At 37.7% G+C, this 23,611-nt stretch overlaps 3 protein-coding genes and 2 long non-coding RNA genes across 8 annotated transcripts in view; 3 read left to right on the forward strand and 2 right to left on the reverse strand.

Annotated features, from left to right (window-relative positions):
• LOC137048193 (GTPase IMAP family member 5-like) overlaps nucleotides 1-23,611 on the forward strand; it is a 77,721-nt gene that overhangs the window by 46,884 nt on the left and 7,226 nt on the right. The window lies entirely within an intron of this gene.
• LOC137090813 (uncharacterized) lies at nucleotides 196-12,780 on the reverse strand. Of its 4 annotated transcripts, none has more exons than XR_010907983.1 (13): nucleotides 12,735-12,780; nucleotides 12,543-12,611; nucleotides 11,967-12,027; nucleotides 11,799-11,873; nucleotides 11,611-11,685; nucleotides 9,033-9,090; nucleotides 8,715-8,888; nucleotides 7,528-8,496; nucleotides 7,104-7,377; nucleotides 6,901-7,014; nucleotides 5,726-5,786; nucleotides 5,313-5,431; nucleotides 197-215 (listed from the first exon to the last, which is right to left on the reverse strand). It is a non-coding gene; the product is annotated as an uncharacterized lncRNA (long non-coding RNA). The 4 variants fall into 4 exon arrangements; XR_010907981.1 differs by having other exon boundaries at nucleotides 7,104-7,182; nucleotides 7,264-8,496; XR_010907979.1 differs by having other exon boundaries at nucleotides 7,104-8,496.
• Nucleotides 8,487-14,961, forward strand: LOC137090756 (uncharacterized). Its single transcript, XM_067454708.1, has 13 exons — nucleotides 8,487-8,901; nucleotides 9,051-9,144; nucleotides 9,475-9,620; nucleotides 9,908-9,964; nucleotides 10,449-10,523; nucleotides 11,629-11,697; nucleotides 11,817-11,885; nucleotides 11,988-12,047; nucleotides 12,555-12,623; nucleotides 13,036-13,083; nucleotides 13,156-13,364; nucleotides 13,823-13,982; nucleotides 14,715-14,961. Exons 1-13 carry the CDS (start codon nucleotides 8,709-8,711, stop codon nucleotides 14,810-14,812), a joined length of 1,347 nt encoding a protein of 448 aa, XP_067310809.1. The 5' UTR covers nucleotides 8,487-8,708; the 3' UTR covers nucleotides 14,813-14,961.
• On the reverse strand, nucleotides 12,863-14,706 carry LOC137090829 (uncharacterized). The gene is made up of 5 exons (XR_010907984.1): nucleotides 14,561-14,706; nucleotides 13,814-13,920; nucleotides 13,142-13,322; nucleotides 13,034-13,052; nucleotides 12,863-12,909 (listed from the first exon to the last, which is right to left on the reverse strand). It is a non-coding gene; the product is annotated as an uncharacterized lncRNA (long non-coding RNA).
• Nucleotides 17,306-22,316, forward strand: LOC137089323 (GTPase IMAP family member GIMD1-like). Its single transcript, XM_067452882.1, has 3 exons — nucleotides 17,306-17,390; nucleotides 17,795-18,346; nucleotides 22,065-22,316. The coding sequence occupies exons 1-3, from the start codon at nucleotides 17,328-17,330 to the stop codon at nucleotides 22,314-22,316; spliced, it is 867 nt and encodes a 288-aa protein (XP_067308983.1). The 5' UTR covers nucleotides 17,306-17,327.

Below are 23,611 nucleotides of genomic sequence, written 5' to 3' on the forward strand. Positions count from 1 at the left end.
GTTTTTCACAATACAACAGCCTCTACACAATACCAGTCTAAAATAAAGATTTTTAATTAGCTCCATTAGAACAAAAATATTAGAACAAAAATATATAACATTTGACAAGGTGCATGACAGCTGGTTTAGACTGCCAGATGGGACACAGGTGTGGAGATGATGGTGAGCCAGAGGTAGATCTGTTGATCTTAGGATGAACCATATCCTGGTGTTTGCTGAAGAAAAGAAAAATATGTTAGAGCATTAAAAAATATATATATTTCCATTCAACAGCATAATGCACCCAACGCAAAGCTGATTTTGTGTAATTAAGTTTGAGGAAAACTTTAGATACAGTAAAGAAATGTATACCAATTTATACCTCTGGAATTTATACCAATAGGCCTACATTAGGGCTGGGATAAACGATTATTTTTTAAACGATTAATCTAGCGATTATTTTTTCGGTGCATCGATTAATCTAACGATTAATATTTCCTGTCCGATTCGGTTACGATTCGATTACCGATTATCTCCCCATTAATTGCCTAATAGCAATTTATACATGTTGATTTAATTATCTGAATGAAAAAAACTAATTCCTTAACATTGCAATATATGTTTATTGCTCTTAAAATTCCAAAGTAAGACTATACAAGAACAATGTATTCAATAAAATCATAAAGTGCACGCGCACACACACACACACACACACACACATACCACACACACACACACACCCTATTTTGAGTTACTGCAGAGGCCTTTGTATTGTCTGCAAAAAAATGGAGTCATGCCAAGGCAAAAGGCAGTAACTTCCAAGTCTGAGGAACCACTCGTGTTGCTACCATAGATATACATAATAAATAATATACTTTATTACATTATATACTTTATTATGTACATCTATGGTTGCTAATACTCTCCGGCGCCACCATCTTTATTTTGAGTCTGACGAATCGACGCGCATATTTTGCGTCGACGCGTTGTCCCAGCCCTAGCCTACATACAGTAAATGTAATCTAGTATTGCACGATATACCGGTATTAGAAAAGTATTGCGATAGCCTGCTATTACAAACGGTATGATTATTAGTAGCGGTACTTTAAGGAGGACAGCGCCTGAGCTGTATTTCTTAATTTGCGTTGTATACTTGACAGCAGGTATCAGGACGTTTGTGAGAGCTCTGATTCAGCCGTTCACTAAACATTGGAAGTAGAAGAGTTAAATATAGACGCGTAGCGCATGACAAAGAAAGCAACAGAAATATGCACGCATGAGAAGAAAAAGCGTGGCGCGGCGCGGGACGTGCTCGAGCCGGACTATGACCTGAAGCACGCAAACACACACACACACACACAAGCGTGCATTTTCAGACAACAAACATGCGATCGCCATTCAGTTTCACTTTCGCAGATTATTATTTGGTTTTGAATGGTAAAAAATATGTAAATATGTACGGTCTGGCGAGTATTGAGGTAAACACAGTCGGATCTGTCTTTAGTGGACGTATACAGCTGAGGTAATTAGATCCGTGCAGGTCTTAAGCCAGATCTAATATTCTATGATTAATGTTAATCAAACACCAATGAAAAATAGAAAAACCACCACATGCTTGGCTAAATAACTGAAATATATTAAGAATCAGCGTATAGTTAAATTATAGAGTAAAGACTAAGTAAGGCCATCCTTAAAAATATTCTTGTTTGCCGTAACCCGACCGACCCTGTCAATTAAGGGCCGACTCAATTTTTTATTTTTTTTCCCTTTTAGTCCGACCGACTTGCCTGTTGTAAATGGGCTTTAAGACCGACCAATTTCTTTTTTTACTCTTCAAACAATTTATCTTGTCTCTGTCAGTCTGAAATGTCGTTGTCCTAACGCGTTGCTATGGGTAGCGTGTGTTCTGCTCGACCCCAGCGCGTGGTGGGAGCGGCGGCACTGGTTGTAACTTGAAAAATAATGCTTTATGTATGGTTCTGTCGATGGATACACGTGCACTACAACAGCGATAATAAAAGAAAACATGGGCAAAACGGTCTATCTTTGTAAACTGTGTTCAATGCATGCGAGTGCTGTCGTATGACCAGTCATTTTCGCCATCATCACTCAGTATATTCGCCAGAAGACGCGAATGAGAACCCTCTGCAGTGAGAGAAGATCTGTCTCTTTGCGCAGCGCGCGCACGTCTCACAGCGCGCAAATATTGAGATCTTTCAAGTCTTGCGTTTGAACGGATAAACTCACACAAAAAGTATGTCAACATGTCGATCTTGATGAGTATTCATCAGACAGTCTGTAAGTTATATGCCTTAAGAGAACTTTATACAGTTGAGAAAGACGATGCATATAATAAATTTTTATTTATAATGCACTTTATATTAAACAAAATCTCATATCTGTATAAAATATCTCATATCTCTGTATTAGGTCTTAAAGGGGCAGTAGCCTTTACTGCTGTCTGTCAAACAAAAGATAAGGACTCACTGCTCTTGATTGAATAGCTGGTTATAGCTACTTAATTAATTGAATTCATAAAAACAACTTTTTGCTTTTTAATATTCAAATGCACTAGTCTATATCACCAGATGCGTTGGTCTGGCAAGAAGTGCAAGCCACTCCAGAGACACAGATAGCTGCGTGTTCTGAGTCAACACAATCGAGCATATAAATAAGAAACATATCACGGGAAAATACTAAAACGGGAAGACAGCGGGAAAAGAGCTAAAATACGTGAGAAACCCGGAAAAAAAGGGAGGGTTGACAGCTTTGAGTCAATGACAGCTAGCTGGTGGTTGGACACTTTTCTTAAAGAATGCACCTGAAATTTATGCAATAAACATGTTTTTGACAAATATTTCAATTTGTTTGTGGTCTATATAGCCTGCAATTAGCCTACACGCCCGAAGGCACGGCTTGAAGACCCAGTCAGTGATGTCACGATATGCCAATTTGTTTAAATTCATACCTACGTAATCACCATCACCAAAAATAAACTTTTTTTTTGTATTAAAATTAAATAAATAAAAATATAGACCTACCTACCGACCCTTTTTAAAAAAAAATTTACTGTTACTGCAAACCAAAATATTTTTAAGGATGGCCTAAGCAGTTTTATATTTGATTATTTAAGTTCTTTCTTGACTTGCTACTGTTAAATAGACCTAATGTAGATGAGAAATAAAGCACTGCTTTTGTTATCTTGTTTGTCATTTGCATTTTTTTGCTTATTTTTAAAACAAAGATACAATTAAAAATATAATTATAAAATTACACTTAAAAAATATTAAATTACTCGTATCATGAAATAAGATTTTGTTCATCCCACCCCGTTGAGAAGTGAAAGGTTAGTGAATGATAAGATGATTGATAATGATGATCTCTGTGAGGATCTTCACACTGGCATGCAGTTATTATAGCAATAACAGAAGGAAATGGGCAAAACCAGAGCAGGAACATGCTGGCCAAGTCAATAAGTAAAATAAGGAATAAGTCAATAAGTAATTAGTAAAAATAAATAAAACAATGAATAATAAGTTCTGTTGTCATATTATTCATTATATCTTTTTTTTTTACCGTGTTATCGATTTGTATCGTTATCGAGGTATTTTAGTCTGGTATCGGGATCCACCAATCCGATACTCAGGATAGGTATCGGCTCCGATCCGCCATTATTTGCCGGATCGGGGATCGAACAGACCGGACTGATCCAAATTCGATACTGTGCGCATAATATTCTGTGTTACTTTCTACCGGGTGTCTGTTAGATCACAACACTGGACTAGTTATTGTATTGTTCTTCACACACAGTAACTGAAATGTTAAACTGTTCAAATAAACAGCTTATAAAATACTGCATAGATACACTAAGCGTCGATATATCTTGTTTTGAACTTCTCAATGCGGACTGAGCGCGGCGCGCTGTGAGCGTCTATGGCTGTGAGCATCTAAGGCTGTGAGCATGTGACTCTGTGTTGCTTCAAGCGGATCATCCTGCGCATGGGATTGTGCCGCTCTATATTATAATACTTTTGTGCTATGAAAGATTATTAATAGCCTTTCTTGTTCTGCCCTATCTATATGTTGCTGTCTCGTTAAAAAAATGCACTACACATTTAAAATAAATGTAATTTCTTAGTATAGGTCCTATTTCTATAAATATATTTACCGGTACTTATTTTTCATGAATGTGTTTTGTGTAACATTTTACCAGATTTACAGCTACACTTATTCACTTATGTGGTTTCCTTTAGTTTTCCCACACTAAATGTTTAGATTTTATACAATTATTGTGCACTCGTCATTTTGTAACCTTTGCTGCTTAATTATTCACTAATCTAATTTATTCACCATCTATAGTAGTAGGCTAATTTTGTCATAGTGATTTTATATTTTTTATTTGTTGTTTTTCTTTGTAATGAAGTCTGCATTTAGTTGATTGTGTTTAACTCACAAAAGAGTGATTTTTAATTCAACACACTAAGATTTAGAAATCCTCCATAGAGTTTTTAAACCAAACTGCATTGGTATCGGATCAGTATCGACAGATATTCAGAGTTTTTAATATCAGATTAATCGGTTCTGAAGAATGGTATCGATGCACCCCCTCAAAACCATTTAGAAAATTCAAAATTTAACCAAATTAATTTTTGGACTACTTCAGATGGACTTATATCTATATAGCGATATTTCTTTTTTGTGTGTTTTTGTTTTTTATAATTTAAAAGAATAAAGAACACAACCATAAGCCTAAAACACGAAACAGAGTATTTTATTGAATTAATACAGCCTATAATTTATATCACTAATCATATGCAATGTGCAATCTAAGTAAAGGGAAATGTAAAGTTACTGCAGGATTCTTTATGTGTAAATGTTTTAAAGGTTCATAGTATAGCAGTGGCTATTTAACAACAGAAAGTGCAGTCCATTTCGTGACTGAATGACTGTTTGTTTTATATTTAACACACAGTAGCTCCGATCACACAGAACGCGTTTTTGCAGCGAGAGGCGCCTTTTTTGAATGGATTTCGGTTGGCAGAGAGTGTTGTGGACATGGCCCCCTTTTAAACGATCAGAGCATAATTCAATTTTGCACAATAAATGTTCTAAAAAAAAACCTACATGTAACGTTTCTTTCTTTCTTAAATACATTTTTTTTTTACTTTTGTTTACCTTAGTGTCTGTGTAACCTGTTCTGAAATGGTTCTATAATTTATATATGATATATATTGCGAGAGGCTGCAATGTATATTGCAATATGGCTTTATAAGTCATATCGCCCATCCCTAATCCGTGGATAGAATTGTCAATGTTGTAACAAAAATGTTTACCTGATAGTGGAGTTTGTGGGAGAAAATACAACTATATCTGTAGCATATGATGACCTCCATGCAAAGACCAGTTGCTGAATAGAGTCTGGACGTTGACCACAGCCAAACAGGACAGAATTCTGCATGAGACAGGTAAGCAGAATAAGGTGCACTGTAAATAACCAGTAATAAAACAAATAGAAAATTCACTAATACATGACCTCCCATGGCTTCAAATTTAAAAAGGTATAAGGTTACAGGCTCTCATGGTTTAATGCTTCCATATATAAAATTTAGGAACTTCCAGTTCTCATAACCTTGTAACAATATTGCTAAATAAAGCCCTAACAAAAACCATGTACTGACTAACAACAGCATCCTTAATTCATGACCTTGTCTAAGTGTGGTAAGAGTCAGTGGTGGAGGATCCTCACCAGGGCAGGTTTCCACAGCTGGTGCACCCAAGGTGTCTGAACCAAGGTGGCTGAATCTAATCTATATTATATATAGATAGATAGATATACACACAAACACACACATTTTAATTGTGGTGCTCCTACATTTTTCATGGTGCTCAAAACTTTTAAAAATGTACCCAAGTAAAAATATTAAACTCCAGCCTCACATGATATATCAAAGTGCTTTCCATACGTACATTTTTTTTAATTATTATTAATTAACACTCTAATCATGAGCAAATTGGGTTCCCTGTATCTAGCTCAAAACAAATTAAAAGATAAATAAATAATTAAATAGTGTTGAATGTATGTCACGTGACCGAAGTCTATATATATATCAGATGGCAGTTGTAATTTTGCATCAGATGACCGTTGTGATTTCGTCAGCCTACTGTACACTGCGCATTTTTGATCCATTTTCCAACAGTAATAACCTAAAAATAGCCCTACTGTATATATTACGTTCCTGTTAATTCGCTATAGGTTTTATTTTTTTGTTACTATCGTTGTTCTATTACTTCATTAATTAATATTGTCCGGTTTTACGTTTGTTTGTAGTAACGTTACATCATCGGTACGTCGTTATTGGTAAGTATGGATTACTCAGTCTTTTGATATATTGAAGTTTAATTATATAAGAAAAAAGAGTTGTTATACACCCACAGACACACAATAAATACTAAATAAATCACAAGAACAAACAACGTCAAGAAAACAAAATAACGGAAGTTTTCCTTTACTCGCAAAACAGCTGTGACTGACGTCATAGGCCGGGCCGTGAAAATCTGAAGCCTTGCTCTGCTGTGATTGGTTTAGACCAGAGGTCCGTTGCATGAAGCTAGCTGAGCCAGCTATGAGTTTCAGAGGTTACAGTTGTCAAATCCAGATACATCAAACCTAGTTTAGATCAAGTTCTACGGTTTCTCAAACGTTCATAACGTTAATTACACCTCAAGTCTAATACTGAGTTTGCGATTAACTCTGAAGTAAGTGTGACACCTGCGGCAAACAGCTAACGTTAATCACGTGTTGCCCAAACTTTTTAATTCTAATTTTTGATTAAGTTACACAAGCACTTAACATAAATGATCATTATGCAAGACCTACTATTAATTAACATGCACAGTTAAAAGGTTGTTAAACATGATTACCTTCGTGTAGATGATAATCTGACGACAGACCTAGCGCACTCTCCGTTTCCAGCTTCAACTGGAGCGCGCGCACATTGAGCTGTGACATCACCAGCGAACAGCCAATCGCGTGCCCTAAAAACAGAGAATCCGATTTCGCCAGTTTCAAACAATATTTCCCATCTTGAAGTACCGCTGACTGCTCCATGGAGCAAAATTCACACCTTGGAGCTTCAGGTCAACATCGACGGTTTGCCTCTATTCAAAAGTTCAGCAACACAGTTCTGGCCCATTCTAGGAACACTGCAAAACATCAGACAAGAGGAGCCAGTGACGATAGGGTTATTTTGTGGCACATGTAAACCTACTTCACTAAGTGAATACCTTGAAGACTTCATCTCTGAAGTAAATGAATTAGAAAAAGGGTTTGAATTTGAAGGAGTGAGGTTATCTTTACAGCTCTCGTCAATGGTTTGCGACGCACCTGCTCGTGCATTCCTAAAAAAGGTTAAAGGTCACACAGGCTATCATGGATGCGAAAAATGCACACAGGATGGAGTGTACCTGGAAAACAGGATGACATTTCCAAGAAATGACATGCCTCTGAGAAACAATGAGAGCTTTAGAAACAAGACAGATTCTGATCACCATCATGGCATGTCACCCCTTGAAGAAACGTCCCTCGACATGGTCTCCGGTTTCCCCCTGGATTACATGCACCTCGTGTGCCTAGGAATCATGAGAAGACTTCTCCACTTGTGGCTGAAGATGGGTCCTCTCACTTGTAGGCTGTCAGGATTTCAAATTAACACCTTAACAGAAAGGTTAGTGAATGCTCAGAGCAATGTGCCCATGGAGTTTGCACGGAAACCAAGAGCACTGAGAGAAATTGACAGGTGGAAGGCAACAGAGTTCAGGCAGTTTTTACTATATACCGGACCTGTCATGATGAAAGATCTCCTCAGCACAGAGGTTTACAAAAACTTTTTGCTGCTTTTTGTGGGAATCTCCATTTTGTCCAACAACAGTTTGATTGAAGATTACTGTGATTATGCCAATGACATACTGGTTCTCTTTGTCACTCACTTCGGTCAACTGTATGGTCCACAATTCCTATCGTACAATGCACACTCCCTTATACATCTTGCAGATGATGTAAAAAAACATGGCATCCTAGATAATTTCAGTGCTTTTAAATATGAAAATCACCTAAACAAACTCAAAAGACTTCTGAGGAAACCAACCTGCCCTTTGAGTCAAATAATAAAAAGATTCTCAGAGATGCAAAGCTGCAAAAAAACCAGAACAAAAACCAGGCCACATCTGCTCAAAAAACAGCATACGACTGGTCCTCTACCGGCATCCTTTCATGAGGCAAGCCAATATAAAGAATTAAGGACAAGTCTTTATACCTTTAAACTGGACCAGGCGAACAGTCACGTTGTCATCGGCAGTAAAGTTGCTAAGCTACAAAACATAATTTCATTCAGGGACGAAATTTATGTAGCTTATAGTTCCTTCAACCAGCAGGAATCCTTCTTTGATTATCCCCTATCATCCTCTACACTCGGCATTCATTTAGTTGATGACCTCTCCACATCTGTCAAATTCTGCAAGCTTGAGGAAATAGAAAACAAAATTTTTCTTGTACCATATCGGCATCATTTTGTTTCAATTCCTCTATTACACACCGATTAATTATTTCAGCCCTTTCTGTTCCATAGTTTATGCAATTGTACATAGTTAATTTTTATCCAAGTTAATAATTAATATGGTTTTCAGGCTTGCAGCTATATACAGTAATTTAAAAAAGAAAAAAAAGAAAAACAATGTACCTAATAGTGGAGTTTGAGGGAGAGGGGACAACGGGCCCAGTTGCCAAATCCTGGTATGAAGGTGGCTACTCCTGGTGGCCACCATACAAAGACCGTGACAGGATGTTAAAGAGTGTGAGAACACTGGAGCCGCCACAGCCAGAGAAAGGGTGGACCCGACACAGGGCAAGAATCCTGCACGAGTCAGGTAAGAGTAAATTATATATGTTCTCACCAATTATACCTATATTTCATTTTTCAAAATCTTTGTACATCCTTTATCTATACAGTAAAACGTGATCTTGCATATAGCTTTAAGAAACAAAATTGTAACCTTACCAGTATTTCATTTTTCAGCATCTTTTCACAATGTAGTCAGCAACTGGAAGAAGGCCAGCTACACATCAGATATAAGTTCAGAATCAGAAATTGCTGGAAAAAGGATTCCCAAGTAAGTCCTTACAAAAGACAAAGTAATCCTTAAGCTTGTTTCAACTATATTTAAAATGGTTCAACTGAATTTTTATATAATTGAATAGTGGGTAAAGATTTTGTTAAAATAGTGTAATATGACTACAGTGATTTAACCACAATTTTAATGAAGTGTCAAGAATACTTTTTTGTGCATTAAAAAAATGCTGGCCTTTGCTTCCAATTCACTTTAGGCAAATGGAAATTGTAAAACACTGGCTTAGCAGGGGTGGAAATCCAGGATCCTCTGTAAGACAGCTTAACACAGAGGCAGTCTAACTGACTTTATATTGTGTCTTTGTTTTCCTAGAAAGAAAACATGCTCCGATCACATCTATTCAACAGATGATGAGGCCCCAGAACCACCACCCCTTAAAAAAAGAAAAACTGCAGACAAAGAAAGTGTTCCACCAGCACCGAAACCTCCAGCCATTCCAAAATGTGCCCCAAAAAAAGGTAAATGTAAAATTAAAAAATTGCTATGAATAATACAGATTACATGTTGACTTTTATTCTGGTGAAAGAAATGCATAAAAGAAAACCAAATTATTCAAATGTTATGGATGTACATTTGCTGAGTAAGCTACGATTTTGCATGATATACTAGAAAAGTATCACAATACTCTGCTTTTAAAATCGGTACGATATGAAATTTTATTAGTACTGGTACTTTAAAAAAACAGCACTCAAATTAGAGCTCTGCTTCCACACACACATAAAAAACTATCTTTCCCTATTATCAGGTCCTGTTGTGCGCCCTCAGGTTTTGCAGAGCAGAGCTGTAAACTCTTTAAGCAACTGTAAGTCTGAAGTTCCTCTTTTATCTTAAAAATTTAATGTTTATATCCAAATCTACAAATGATTATTTAAAGCTACAACTATGTAGGGGGTTCTTAATCCTGTTCCTCATAACGCCCTGCTCTGTACATCTCGTATCCATCTCTTGTCACTTCAGACATTTGTTCTATTCGCCCACAGACTCAGGATCCGCCATGATTCCAGATCGCGTGTATATTTTCCATTTAAAGAGCATTAAAGTGCATGATATGTACATTTAAATGTTATTATTTATAGAGGTAGATCACATTACATTTCTCTAGTAAGTGTCATCTGTGTGTGAAGACTGCAGGCAGTTGCGTTGTGCGAATCCATGAATGAATGTTCCTGAGTGAAATAAAAGATTTCCCATGCAGAAACAGGATTAAGAACTGCTAAACTATCTAAACGTTAAAACATACAGCTGCACAACTGTAGCTAATGACCCCTCACCCCCACTATCAACAGCATTTGTCAATCAGCAACAAAGGAATTTGGAAGACCAACAGCAGACCCGATGTGAGAGTCTGCCCAGCTTTCAAGGTAAATTTAAGTTGTATCTGTCTGGTGGGAATGCTCAAATGAAGACCAACAACCCCTTTCCCAGGTCCAGAGGTCTCATTTATAAAGCGTGCATACGCACAAAACGCGTCTGGAAACGTACATACGCCAGTTCCCACGCAAAGGTTGTAATCTATATATAGATATATCTATATCTAGGATATTAGTGAAAAATTATTCTGATGTACATCATCTGTTCGCTACGTGAATGTATAGTAAAGTGTCATTTATTTCTTTGATCAAAGCTGGTTTTATCATCATTTCTCTAGTCTTCAGTGTCACAAATCCTTCTCATATTGGGATTTGATGTTCAACGAACATTTATGATTATTATCAGTGTCGAAAACAGTTTTGCTGCTCATGGTGCGGCTTCATCTTGCGGAAACCATCATACCATTCATACCTTTGTGGTAAAATTAAAAGAGAGAAATTAATACTTTTGTTGATCAGACATAGGCTACATTAATTTGATCACAAGTGATATTTTTAATATTACAAAAGATAATAATTTATTTAATAAATGCTGCCCATTGAACTCTCATCAAAGAATCCTGAAAAATAAAATGCATCATGGTTTCCACAACATTTTAAAGCAGCACAACTGTTTAACACTGATAATAATCAAAAATGTTTCTTGATTATGAAATCCTCATAGAGTGATTAGTGAAGGATCATGAGACACTGAAGACTGGAGTAATGATGATAAATTCAGCTTTAATCAGGAATAAATTACACTTTACTATATTCACATAGAAAAGGGATGTTTTCATGTGTAATGGTATTTCACAACATTACAGTTTTAACTGTATTTTTGATTAAATAAATGCAGCTTTGTAGAGCAGAAGATAAACATTTCAAAAGCTGTCCGTTAGCACTGCATTATTCATATGATAGGCCTACTTTATAGTCAATAAATATGCTCAGTCAGTTGACGCTGTGTGCTTCAAGATTCTGCCGCAAGTGAGCTAAGATTCCGACTGGCCCAGAGAAATGTCAGTTATAAGAATTATCCAATAATGTTTCGCATGTCTAGTCTAGTAACCTTACATAAATTACAAGTGCAACTTACCTCCTCCACCTTTCTCAGCTCCAGTGGGCGTCTCTCAGGCACACCACCATGGAGACGGTTGGGGTGTTGATTCACCTAACACACAAGGTAAAAGTACCTTTTTCTTCTTTGGTTTTATTATTTTCTGAACTTTCAATTAGCTACACATTTGTATGCATTAATTTGTGTTGGTAACAAGCAAATCTTACCTCCTCCACCTTTCTCAGCTCCAGTGGGCGTCTCTCAGACAGACTATCACAGAGCCAGCTGGGATATTGATTCACCTAACACACAAGGTGAAAGAGCATTAATTACAATAGAACAGGAACCATAAACATTATTCATAGCACTTCAAAAAAAATCTAATTTTATATTACATGATCTTTTCCAATCCATAGAGCACACCTTTTCTGTCCTGAGACCCTCAGGGGATTGTGACTACCAAGGAAGATCACAGAGTAAGTATAAAAATAAAATAAAAAACAACAACAACAGATAACTAGGGACCCACCAATCCGATACTCAGCATCCGTATTCTTTTGCCAGATCGGGTATCGGTCAGACAGGTTTGACCGATACCCATGCAAATGCTGTGTAATTTTTAGCCTTCAAATCGCAGTCAGCAGGGAAAAACAACACATTTCTCAATTTGCACGAGAGATCGTTTCTGACCGCTGTCTGACAGATGCAGACACATCTGTTTCTCAGTTATATTGGGTGCTTTATTGGTCTTGAACAGGTTGTTACAGTGTCAGCCAGTGTGAAAAACACCACATTAAGTCCTTAATGTCTTCAAAAGAACACTGATTCACTGACTGGAGATTGTTGGTAATGTCAGTGCAATAATGAATACATTAACCATACTTGTATTATAAGAAGTGAACACATTTGTTTTATGCTTTTCGGTTTCCACTTTAGTGAGTTCATTTGTGTTGGTAACAAGCAAATCTTACCTTAATTCTCAGCTCCAGTGGGCGTCTCTCAGACACACCGTCATGGAGCCGGCTGGGGTGTTGATCCACCTAACACACAAGGTAAAAGAGCATTAAATGGTCATGACAAAATCAAATATTCACAACATTTAAAAACAATCAAATACTTAATATATATAAAATGACATTATCTGTTCAATCGGTAGTGCAAACCTTTTCTGTCCTGAGACCCTCGGGTGACCACCAAGGAAGAGAGCAGAGTATGTTATCAGCAGAGTACCTACAAAGTCAAATTATATTCTTTTACATATGAAAACCATCAGCAGCAGCTTACTTTAGTTTTTGCTTCCCATGTTCCCCATTTTGAGCGCGTTTCTTTTAAGCAAATCTGGAAAAGAGTGAAAGTGTCACATTATTTAGGGTGAAATGTAACCCAGACATGTTCCACCAAGGCAGAGGCACATGTGAGAATACGTCTAACATTGAAAACCTGACTGTAAATTTTTACTTACAGGTACTTCTGGTGTGGGTCTGGAAAATCCAGTCTCGAGTCAGTGCACATGTAAGTCATTCATCAATAAAAACAACTACAACAAATATTGAACTCTAAGCTAAATGACCTTCTGTATTGCAGCTGTAGAAAGGGCAATTCTGGAAACACTACAGAAGATGGACGTGAAGATAAACCACCTGACTTCACTGGTCCAGTCTCTAGTGGGAAACAGGCGCTTTTTACCCCAAATCCAGGATGATGACGAGGATGGCATCTTTCCACTTGTGTCTACTGAAGATCTAGACCGGCTGGAACAAAGTTTATTAGACAGAGGGTTTATGCAGAGAATGGTAAGAATCATGGGAATTTTCGATTCTACAACTACTAATGAAATATAGTGATATGTTTTACACACTACATGCCAAAAGTCTAAAATTACGATTTTGTATTTAAGTTTCGTTTGCTCACCAAGGCTGCATTTATTTGATCAGAAATACAGTGATAAACAGTAAGAGTGAAATATTATTACAATTTAGAATGATTTCTGAAAGATTATGTATTTCTGAAAATTCAGCTTAAAAAGCAGGAAATTATTTTCAAAAACTTCTCAAAGAGAACAGTTCATATAAATAATATAATATTACCTTTTACTACATGGATGAAAATCAATGCAGTCTTGGTAAACATCATCATACTTTCAAAAACATTACAAAAATATGAATTATTCCAAACTTTTGACAGGTAGTGTCTAGTACAGTACAGAAAAGGTGCATTTATGCTAAAATATTACTTAATGTACCTGTTGAAGGTGAACAGATTATCCATCAGTGGCGGGCCAACAATGAAGAAGACCGTATGGAGAATCTGCTTCAAGGTCTTCACCACGAATGTCGCCCGCCAACTGAACTGGTGCGGCAGAGGAGACAAGCGAGGCATTAAGAAATCGAACATCGGCTCACTCTTAATAGGCAAGTTCAAATGTTGTAGAATAGAATAGATTTAATAGCAGGAAATTACAGCGTTAGTCAAGTGATTTCCCGCCATTAAATCAAATTGGCTAACGTTCATATAACGAGTCAACTATAATCAAACACGTAGTAACACCAAACAGCAATGTGCATACACACACACACACACACACACATATTTATATATATATATATATATATATATATATATATATATATATATATATATATATATATATATATATATATATATATATATATAAATGCATATATATATATATATATATACAAATATATAGTATATATAATGTGTATATATATATATATACACACACACACACACATATACATATATATATATATACAAACACACACACACATATATATGCATACATACATATATATAGAAATAAAGTTTAAACGATCAGTTAAAGGCGGCTAACGTTGTGCGCGCAACTACAGACATGCACGAAACAACTTGCTCGCAATATAACTAGCATCTCAATCAACATAACGTATTTTTTTAACCTATCACAGTACACTTTAATTAGTATTAAATATATTTGATTTATACATACCTTGAGCAAATATTTCTTCACAATTTGCCAGTCTTCTCCACGCAGTATCAGCAGCACATGGTTGTACGCACTCACACAGGAAGAGCTTGACGCCAACTCGATGCACGTTTGATATTTTTGATTTGACCTAGTTATTTTTTTTTTTTACATGCAGCTTCAGCCATGAGGAATCCCGTCCTGCTGTCTCCGACGGAAGCAGAGGCAGAAAAATTCATCAAAGACTTCCTACGCTTGGCCCCAGGGAGGGTGTAATTGTTTCTTATTTAAATTTTATGTTTAAGGTTATAGATTTAAATGTTAATGTTTTGTTTGAATGTATGTTAATACTTTTTTAAAATAATAAATTACAGTGTTACAGTGTTGTTTTTTGCTATATTAATAAATGTGTTTTTTGAAAACGACACCATGTTCAGAGAAGCTTGGTTTACTTTGCATGCAGTAAAAAATTTGTTCACAAGCTAGCTAACAGGTGATTGTCATATATGACCCAATCAACATATTACAAATATATTGTTTTATACTATTTTTCTCACAACTCGTCAGGACACCCAGCAGCACATTACAGTACGTATCGTTAGACTTACGCAGGAAGAGTCGTGGCCAAAGCCAGGTAAAATTACTTGCTGTGTTTGCAAGTACTTGTTAGAAGAAGCAGTCGAGCAACAGAGGAGGACAGGATAGGCCTAAATTTAGTTTTCATTTCTCATTAGCTTTCTAAAGCGGGTTGTCGTTGCTAGGAAACACTGTTTTGTTTACTGTGGAATCATACCTTAAAAAGATGTCTGGGCTACATAAATCAGATGTCTTGCAGCTGTATGAACATCTGATGAACATCTTTTAAAGAGCATTTTGCCGACGTTCTAAATTTTTTACGTCTAAAATACATACCCTAGACGTCGTTCTAACAGCTGGCAGGGACGTCTCGGCGACGTAAAGCATATGAGCAAACGCCCTAATATAAACATCTTCCAGATGAAAATGACGACGTCACACAGATGTCTGCGCGACGTGCGTGTGCTATCTGGGTACCTTTTGTTTTTCTTGACTGTAGCGCGAGCCGTCCTGCTGTGACTGGACTGAAGGAGGGAAAATGGTGCGGTTTTTGTTACCTCGGAAACTCACTGGGATGATACTTTGACATGACTAAATGTAATGAATTTAAAAGAGCTTAATGTAAGACTGTAGGCTTAATATGAGGTAGATTAATGTATATACTATTGTTTATTTATTTATTTTATCAGCTTTTAGTCTTTCCTGTAGCTCAATGAGTAGAGCATGGCGCTAGCAACGCCAAGGTCATGGGTTCGAATCCCAGGGAAAGCAAGACTTGACAAAAATGTAAAATGTGTACCTTGAATACAATGTAAGTTGCTTTGGATAAAAGCGTCTGCCAAATGCATAAATGTAAATGTAGTTATTTAATTGGCCATATATGTAAAATACTAGATTAAATAAATATCTGTAACTTAAACCATTAGAGTTAAAAAGTTTTAGTAACTTATTTAGATTGAGGTTTGGTTACAATAATACATTTTTGAGTTAACATCACACATATTTGTTAAGTTGAATTAACTTTTTTGGTAACATTAAGTAAAATGAACTTATTTCATTTAGTGAATTTCACTGTTAGGTTTTACAGTGAACGGTTGGAGTTAAAAATCTTCATTTGTGTTCTACTGAAGAAACAAAGACACCTATATGTTGGATGGACTGGGGGTAAGCAGATAAACATCTAATTTTCATTTTTAGGGTGAACTAACCCTTTAAATACTTGTAGAAAAGTTACAAAGCTCTTTATAAAGCTGCTGTCACTTTAAGGCCGAATGCACGGATCCAATACACTGATACACATCTGATATTCTCACACTGTTCACCTTCACTGAAGACAGAATCAACTTTGTTTATGTGAATACTCCACTAAATGAGCATTTGGACATTCGTCTTCTTCCATTTTGCTCTAAACTATAAATCAGTGTTTAATAAATGCTGTGAAATCATTGAACTTCACGAGACTCTACAAGAGTGATTCCTGAAAGGCTTTCTGCAAAAACCCAAACACCTTTTAAAGAAGAAAAAAATCATCACTGACTTTCAAAGCTGCGACAGAAACGACTTTCCACTTCGAGGACCTTGACAGAAATGTAGTGGAGTAAAAAGGACGATATTTGTCTTTCAGATGGGGTGAAGTTAAAGTCAGAAGATTACAGAAAAAATAATACTCCAGTAAAGCACAGATACTCAAACAGTGAACTTCAGTAAATGAGCTGAGTGACTGTCCAGCTCTGGTAAGTCCAATGTGTTTTATAATAATGATAAATTATATTTAGTAAAGTGTTTAGGAGTATTGGAAGATCATTGTTTGCAGATTATGGGGCTTTACACTTTACACTTTTACACTTTTTAAAAAGAGTTAACATGAAAGAGGAAAGTGTGAATTCTGTGGGCAAGAAGAAACAGTGGAACATTATGTTATACTGCCAGAGACAGAATTTAGTTTAATTAAAAGTTTAATTAAAAATCTAGAAAAAATAAAAATGCAGTTTATATTCGAAGATATTTTACAAAATAACTCAGGAAATTAATGATATAATATTATTTAGCAATATATGAAAGTGGCTACTTTGTGGGAGAGAATATAAAAAGAAAGGAAATGTTTAATTTTGATCCACACTCCAGTCCAGTCGGTGGCGGTAATACACAGTCGCATTTGTCAACCGCCAGTACAAACCTAAACAAGAAGAAGAAACGGAAGCAAAGAAGATGAAATATGAGAAACAGACCGCGGCTATCTACTATTTTTCCAATACATTTTGTTTTATTTTCATCCGAGGTAAGGTTTAATTACAGGATTAGCGGTTTTTGCTGCAGAAGCATGGAGTAATAAAGACCTGCTGGAGTTCTGAAAGTGTGTGAGCTCTAAGTTACCTACTCGGGATTATATAAGTTGCTATAGCAGGAAACAGTTATAATTTAACTTAAAACATAAGGAGCACATGCTGTGGAAAAGCTGTCGTGTGTGATGTTATATTGCTGCGGATTTCCTTATCATAAACTACATTTATTTACTAATCCAAGCGATCGGTGAAAAGAAACTGAAACCCGCCAAGACATTGCGAAGTCTAGGACAATCAATCACACAACGAGAAGTAGTGTGATATTAACGCTAAAATAATGTGATGCTCTTTATTTAAATATATCTAAGTGAAATTCACTAACACGCTGTGTTTCTCTCAGGTTTTAGCAACATCACTGAAAATGGCAGAAATGATGGCAGGTCTGAATTTGGTGTTACTGGGAAAAACAGGAGCTGGGAAGAGTTCGTCAGGGAACACAATCCTGGGACGACAAGCTTTTGTATCAAATAAAAGCTCCAGATCTGTCACACAAGATGTTGCTGTTGAATCTGGAGCTGTGTGTGGACTATGGGTCACTGTTTATGACACACCAGGATTATCTAACTCGGAGCTGAGTGAAGATGAGGTTCAGCAGAAACATGAAGAGGTTCTCCTGAGATTTAAATCTGGCCATTGTGTGTTTCTGCTGGTCATTAAAGCTGACAGATTCACTGAAGAAGAGAGAGAAGCAGTGGAGAAGATTGAGCAGCTGCTGGCAGAAGAACGACTGAAGAAAACCTGGATTCTGTTCACTGGAGAAGATCAACTGGTGGAAGAAAAGATGACAATACAAGAATTCATTAATGACAATGAAAAACTAAAGAAACTCGTTCAGAAATATGAGCAGAGATACCACGTGTTCAACAACAAGAAGAAAATACTTACTGAACAAGCTAGAATGCTACTTACAAAAATACTTATGACATGTCTTCACACAATGGGTGAGTTTTTTTCTTCTTTACAAATACTGTTAAAAAGAGTTGTTTATTTTTATCTATCTTTTTATTCAGAATTATTTGCATCACAGTAATGGTATAGTTTCTCCTCTCACTGACCTTTCAAAATGCAGTTGTAATTATCCAATAATATAATACGTTTCACCCAGTTTTGCCCTCGTATGCGTAGTTTCTTTTAGGGATGGCTCGATTCCACAATTTTGGCTTTGGTACCACAATCTAGTACCGATATTAAATCGATCCCACACAGGGTCTAAATTCTGGTGCGGTTATTGTGCTTATTTTTACTCGCGCGTAAGTTTAGGTTTTCATTAAGCAGGAAATTACCCCAAATGTTTATTAATAAATGAATCAACAAAGATTAATCACATCAAATCAGGCATTTGTTAACTATTTTGTAAGAAGTCAGAATACTGTGCGTCTCCCTTCTCTAGCTCTGAAAATTTGCAAATTGCTTCTGGCTTTAGAAGACGTCGCACCTGCACTATAAAAGCAATCTGCGCGCTCAGATTCAACACTTTCACCGTCATTTTGGGACAGCTGACGGAAATCACTTGCCCATGTCTTTTTAAACTTTGCCAATTTGAGCATGCAAGCGATTTTTATAGCATTTCGTAATACATGGGAATGAAGCTCTTTGGGAGAGTTTTCTTTGTGCTCATACCAACAACACACACAAGCCTAAAGACAGGGTTCATACTCATTTCTACCAATACATTTCCATGGTTTTTCCATGACTTTTAGACAAATATTCATGACCTAAGCTTCCACGAAACGTCTGTGTACATGTCAAATAAGAAAAATCCATGTTCAAATGTCAAATCAAGCGTTTTGTATAATAAGCGTCCAGTAACACTGACAGGAGCTTTACAAGGTGGCAGTGCCAGAGACAATCTTTTGGAATACAACATTGGGTAACCAGGAAGATTTTAAAACAGCTTTGCTTCCTATTTACCAATCATCTAATTGGAAAACCATCAATCATTGAAAATCATCAAATCATTGTCCCTGGTTGAATTGTTATTTTTCATTTCTGCAATTTGCACCTATTATACAATTAAAAATGCCGGACTTTCCCCCATGCAAGGGTCAGAAATTACATTTTCCGTTATGGGGCTCCTATTGCAATTAATTCCGAGAGCATTTATAAGTGCAATTTTTAATGATTACCTGTGTTGTCATTTGTCAAATACTTAAATTTAACTAATTACTTAAGGGGTGGGGGGGTGGGGGGGGGGTGAAACACTCAGGTTCAGTCAATCTCATGTCAATCTTGAGTACCTATAGAGTAGTATTGCATCCTTCAAATCTCCGAAAAGTCTTTAGTTTTATTATATTTATAAAAGAAATATGGGCTGTACCGAGTCTTTCCGGAAAAAAACGAGCGGCTGGAGGCGTATCGAGTGGGCGGAGCTAAAGAATGACGAGGCGTATCGAGTGGGTGGAGCTAAAGAATGACGAGGCGTATCGAGTGGGCGGAGCTAAAGAATGACGAGCTCAAAGCGATGGCGTCCTCAAGCGTGGAGAAACCCATCGCTATCTCAGCTAATAGATAATGATCCAGAATCAAATCTGAGGCTGAAATAAATTGAACAGGAGAAACAGCAACCCTATAAATTGTCCCTAGGATGTAATAATAATAATAATAGATTTTATTTATAATGCACTTTTCATTCCGAATCTCAAAGGGGGAAAAAAATGGAAAAAAAAGAATAACAAGTAAAAATATAGAATAATACAAACAATCAACCAACACAGAAAACTGAACAGAAACAGAGCTGATGGTGAACAGAAACAGAGCTGATGGTGAACAGAAACAGAGCTGATGGTGAACAGAAACAGAGCTGATGGTGAACAGAAACAGAGCTGATGGTGAACAGAAAACAGAGCTGATGGTGAACAGAAACAGAGCTGATGGTGAACAGAAACAGAGCTGATGGTGAACAGAAAACAGAGCTGATGGTGAACAGAAACAGAGCTGATGATGAACAGAAACAGAGCTGATGGTGAACAGAAACAGAGCGGATGGTGAACAGAAAACAGAGCTGATGGTGAACAGAAACAGAGCTGATGGTGAACAGAAAACAGCTGATGGTGAACAGAAACAGAGCTGACGGTGAACAGAAACAGAGCTGACGGTGAACAGAAACAGAGCTGATGGTGAACAGAAAACAGAGCTGATGGTGAACAGAAAACAGAGCTGATGGTGAACAGAAACAGAGCTGATGGTGAACAGAAACAGAGCTGATGGTGAACAGAAACAGAGCTGATGGTGAACAGAAAACAGCTGATGGTGAACAGAAAACAGAGCTGATGGTGAACAGAAAACAGAGCTGATGGTGAACAGAAACAGAGCTGATGATGAACAGAAACAGAGCTGATGGTGAACAGAAACAGAGCTGATGGTGAACAGAAAACAGCTGATGGTGAACAGAAAACAGCTGATGGTGAACAGAAACAGAGCTGATGGTGAACAGAAAACAGCTGATGGTGAACAGAAACAGAGCTGATGGTGAACAGAAACAGAGCTGACGGTGAACAGAAACAGAGCTGACGGTGAACAGAAACAGAGCTGATGGGGAACAGAAACAGAGCCGATGGTGAACAGAAAACAGAGCCGATGGTGAACAGAAAACAGAGCCGACGGTGAACAGAAACAGAGCTGACGGTGAACAGAAACAGAGCTGACGGTGAACAGAAAACAGAGCTGATGGTGAACAGAAACAGAGCTGATGGTGAACAGAAAACAGAGCTGATGGTGAACAGAAACAGAGCTGATGGTGAACAGAAACAGAGCTGATGGTGAACAGAAACAGAGCTGATGGTGGACAGAAAACAGAGCTGATGGTGAACATAAAACAGAGCTGATGGTGAACAGAAACAGAGCTGATGGTGAACAGAAAACAGAGCTGATGGTGAACAGAAAACAGCTGATGGTGAACAGAAACAGAGCTGATGGTGAACAGAAACAGAGCTGATGGTGAACAGAAACAGAGCTGACGGTGAACAGAAACAGAGCTGATGGTGAACAGAAAACAGAGCTGATGGTGAACAGAAACAGAGCTGATGGTGAACAGAAACAGAGCTGATGGTGAACAGAAACAGAGCTGATGGTGAACAGAAAACAGAGCTGATGGTGAACAGAAAACAGAGCTGATGGTGAACAGAAACAGAGCTGATGGTGAACAGAAACAGAGCTGATGGTGAACAGAAACAGAGCTGATGGTGAACAGAAACGGAGCTGATGGTGAACAGAAACAGAGCTGATGGTGAACAGAAACAGAGCTGATGGTGGACAGAAACAGAGCCGACGGTGAACAGAAACGGAGCTGATGGTGAACTGAAACGGAGCTGATGGTGAACAGAAACAGAGCTGATGGTGAACAGAAACAGAGCTGATGGTGAACAGAAACAGAGCTGATGGTGAACAGAAACAGAGCTGATGGTGAACAGAAACAGAGCTGATGGTGAACAGAAACAGAGCTGATGGTGAACAGAAACAGAGCTGATGGTGAACAGAAACGGAGCTGATGGTGAACAGAAACGGAGCTGATGGTGGAAGTCTCTGTAAGCTCCGCAGCACACTGTAGGCCACTCCATGTTTTACATTTCTCCCAGCGGCAGTGTCCTGATGATGTCATCGAAACATGACAGCTGAAGACCAGATTATTGGTCTTCATGACGATTCAGATGATGGGGATCGCCGCAGCACCATGCAGGAGGCAGACAAAGCTCTCCGGGCTCCTTTCTAGACACACGCAGAAGTCCAAGCCGCTCCATGGCCACAGTGCAGACGTAACAGCAGCGCAGCCGAGAAGCGGAAAATCAGAACATCACGCCGATGACGTTAGCCCGGTGCAAACTTCAGCCACCATGCAGCTCAAGCCCGAGGGTGACCAGCAGTGAGCAGCCGACACCCAGAAGAGAGAGCAGCCACAGCGAGCAACATCAAATGTCCTTCAAACCAAAACCAACAGCAGCAATTCAAACATAAACATTAAAGCGGTGGAAAACGGCAAAATGACAAACAACGTCCTCTCGGTGGCTGCCAGCAATCAGCAACAGTTCCAATTGTAGCTCTGACTGTTAGACTAGTCACAAACTTAATAAAATCTAATCTAACTGTACAGTTAACATGACTTGTGGGTGGAGAACAGCAAACAGACAACTCCAGCGTCCTCTCCCCTACGTTGCCTAGCAACAAATGCACTGTTGTTAACTCTCTGTGTTATAATGGCGGACCACTCTTAGTTGGGACGTATGCTTAGCTTCTTTGACAAGCTATTCGACTCATATAAATCTAAATTGTACCTTTTGTTGTGGATGAGACAGGTTCCAGCCAAAGGGTGTACAGGGCAGGTGAGTAGAGCAGGGCAGGCAGCAGACGGGTAAGTAGGTGGATAATAGCAAACAAAGCATGGACTCCAGTAGTCCAACAAACGGTTGTTAAAGGTTGAAGAAGGGTGGTAGTTAAAGGGTGGTTGAAGGCACAATTTAATATCAACTAAATGTCCAAAAAATGTTCAACAATGATTCAAATAGCGATTGTAAAGAACTGTGTGCTACACGTTCCAACAGCTTCCTATGTTCCTTTGTTCCTTTTGAAAGTGAGAGGCGGCCATTTTCTTTACTCAAATATTCTCACCACCGATCAAAATAAAAGTCCTTACAAAATAAAAGACCCTAATCTAACAAACATACCCGTGCTCAAATAGAAAATAATTTAGATTAACCCAAATGCAAAAATGGCTCCTACACTCCTTATTTGGAAGGGTCATCAATATTAATGTTGAGCTCTGCTCTGATTGGCTTATTTCAGCAGCTCATGGCAGTTCAGCGAATCAGCGAGAGAGAGAGAGAGAGAGAGAGAGAGAGAGCTCACGTGCATATGGTTGCCATATTGCACATGTTTAGGTAAAAACACTGGATAGTATACGTGTTCTTTTCACAGAAAAGCTCTGTTTGGAGGATTTAAATTACTGAAATCTGGCAACCGCAAGCACGAACGCTCTTCTTTTCCTCCGACAAAACCAGTGGTTTTTGTTCAAGTTTTTATTTTTTAAACCAGTGTTTCCCAACCAGGGTGCTGATGTGAGCGGGGGTGCCGTGTAAAAGTTGCCGGCACGCACTTGCATTGCGGTTCATTTCACATCTGAAGATGCATCTTTAATATAGGTTGTAACTTGAAACATGTTACATAC

Source organism: Pseudorasbora parva, chromosome 2 (assembly GCF_024679245.1).
Source record: "Pseudorasbora parva isolate DD20220531a chromosome 2, ASM2467924v1, whole genome shotgun sequence".
In the NCBI taxonomy this organism is placed as follows: domain Eukaryota; kingdom Metazoa; phylum Chordata; class Actinopteri; order Cypriniformes; family Gobionidae; genus Pseudorasbora; species Pseudorasbora parva.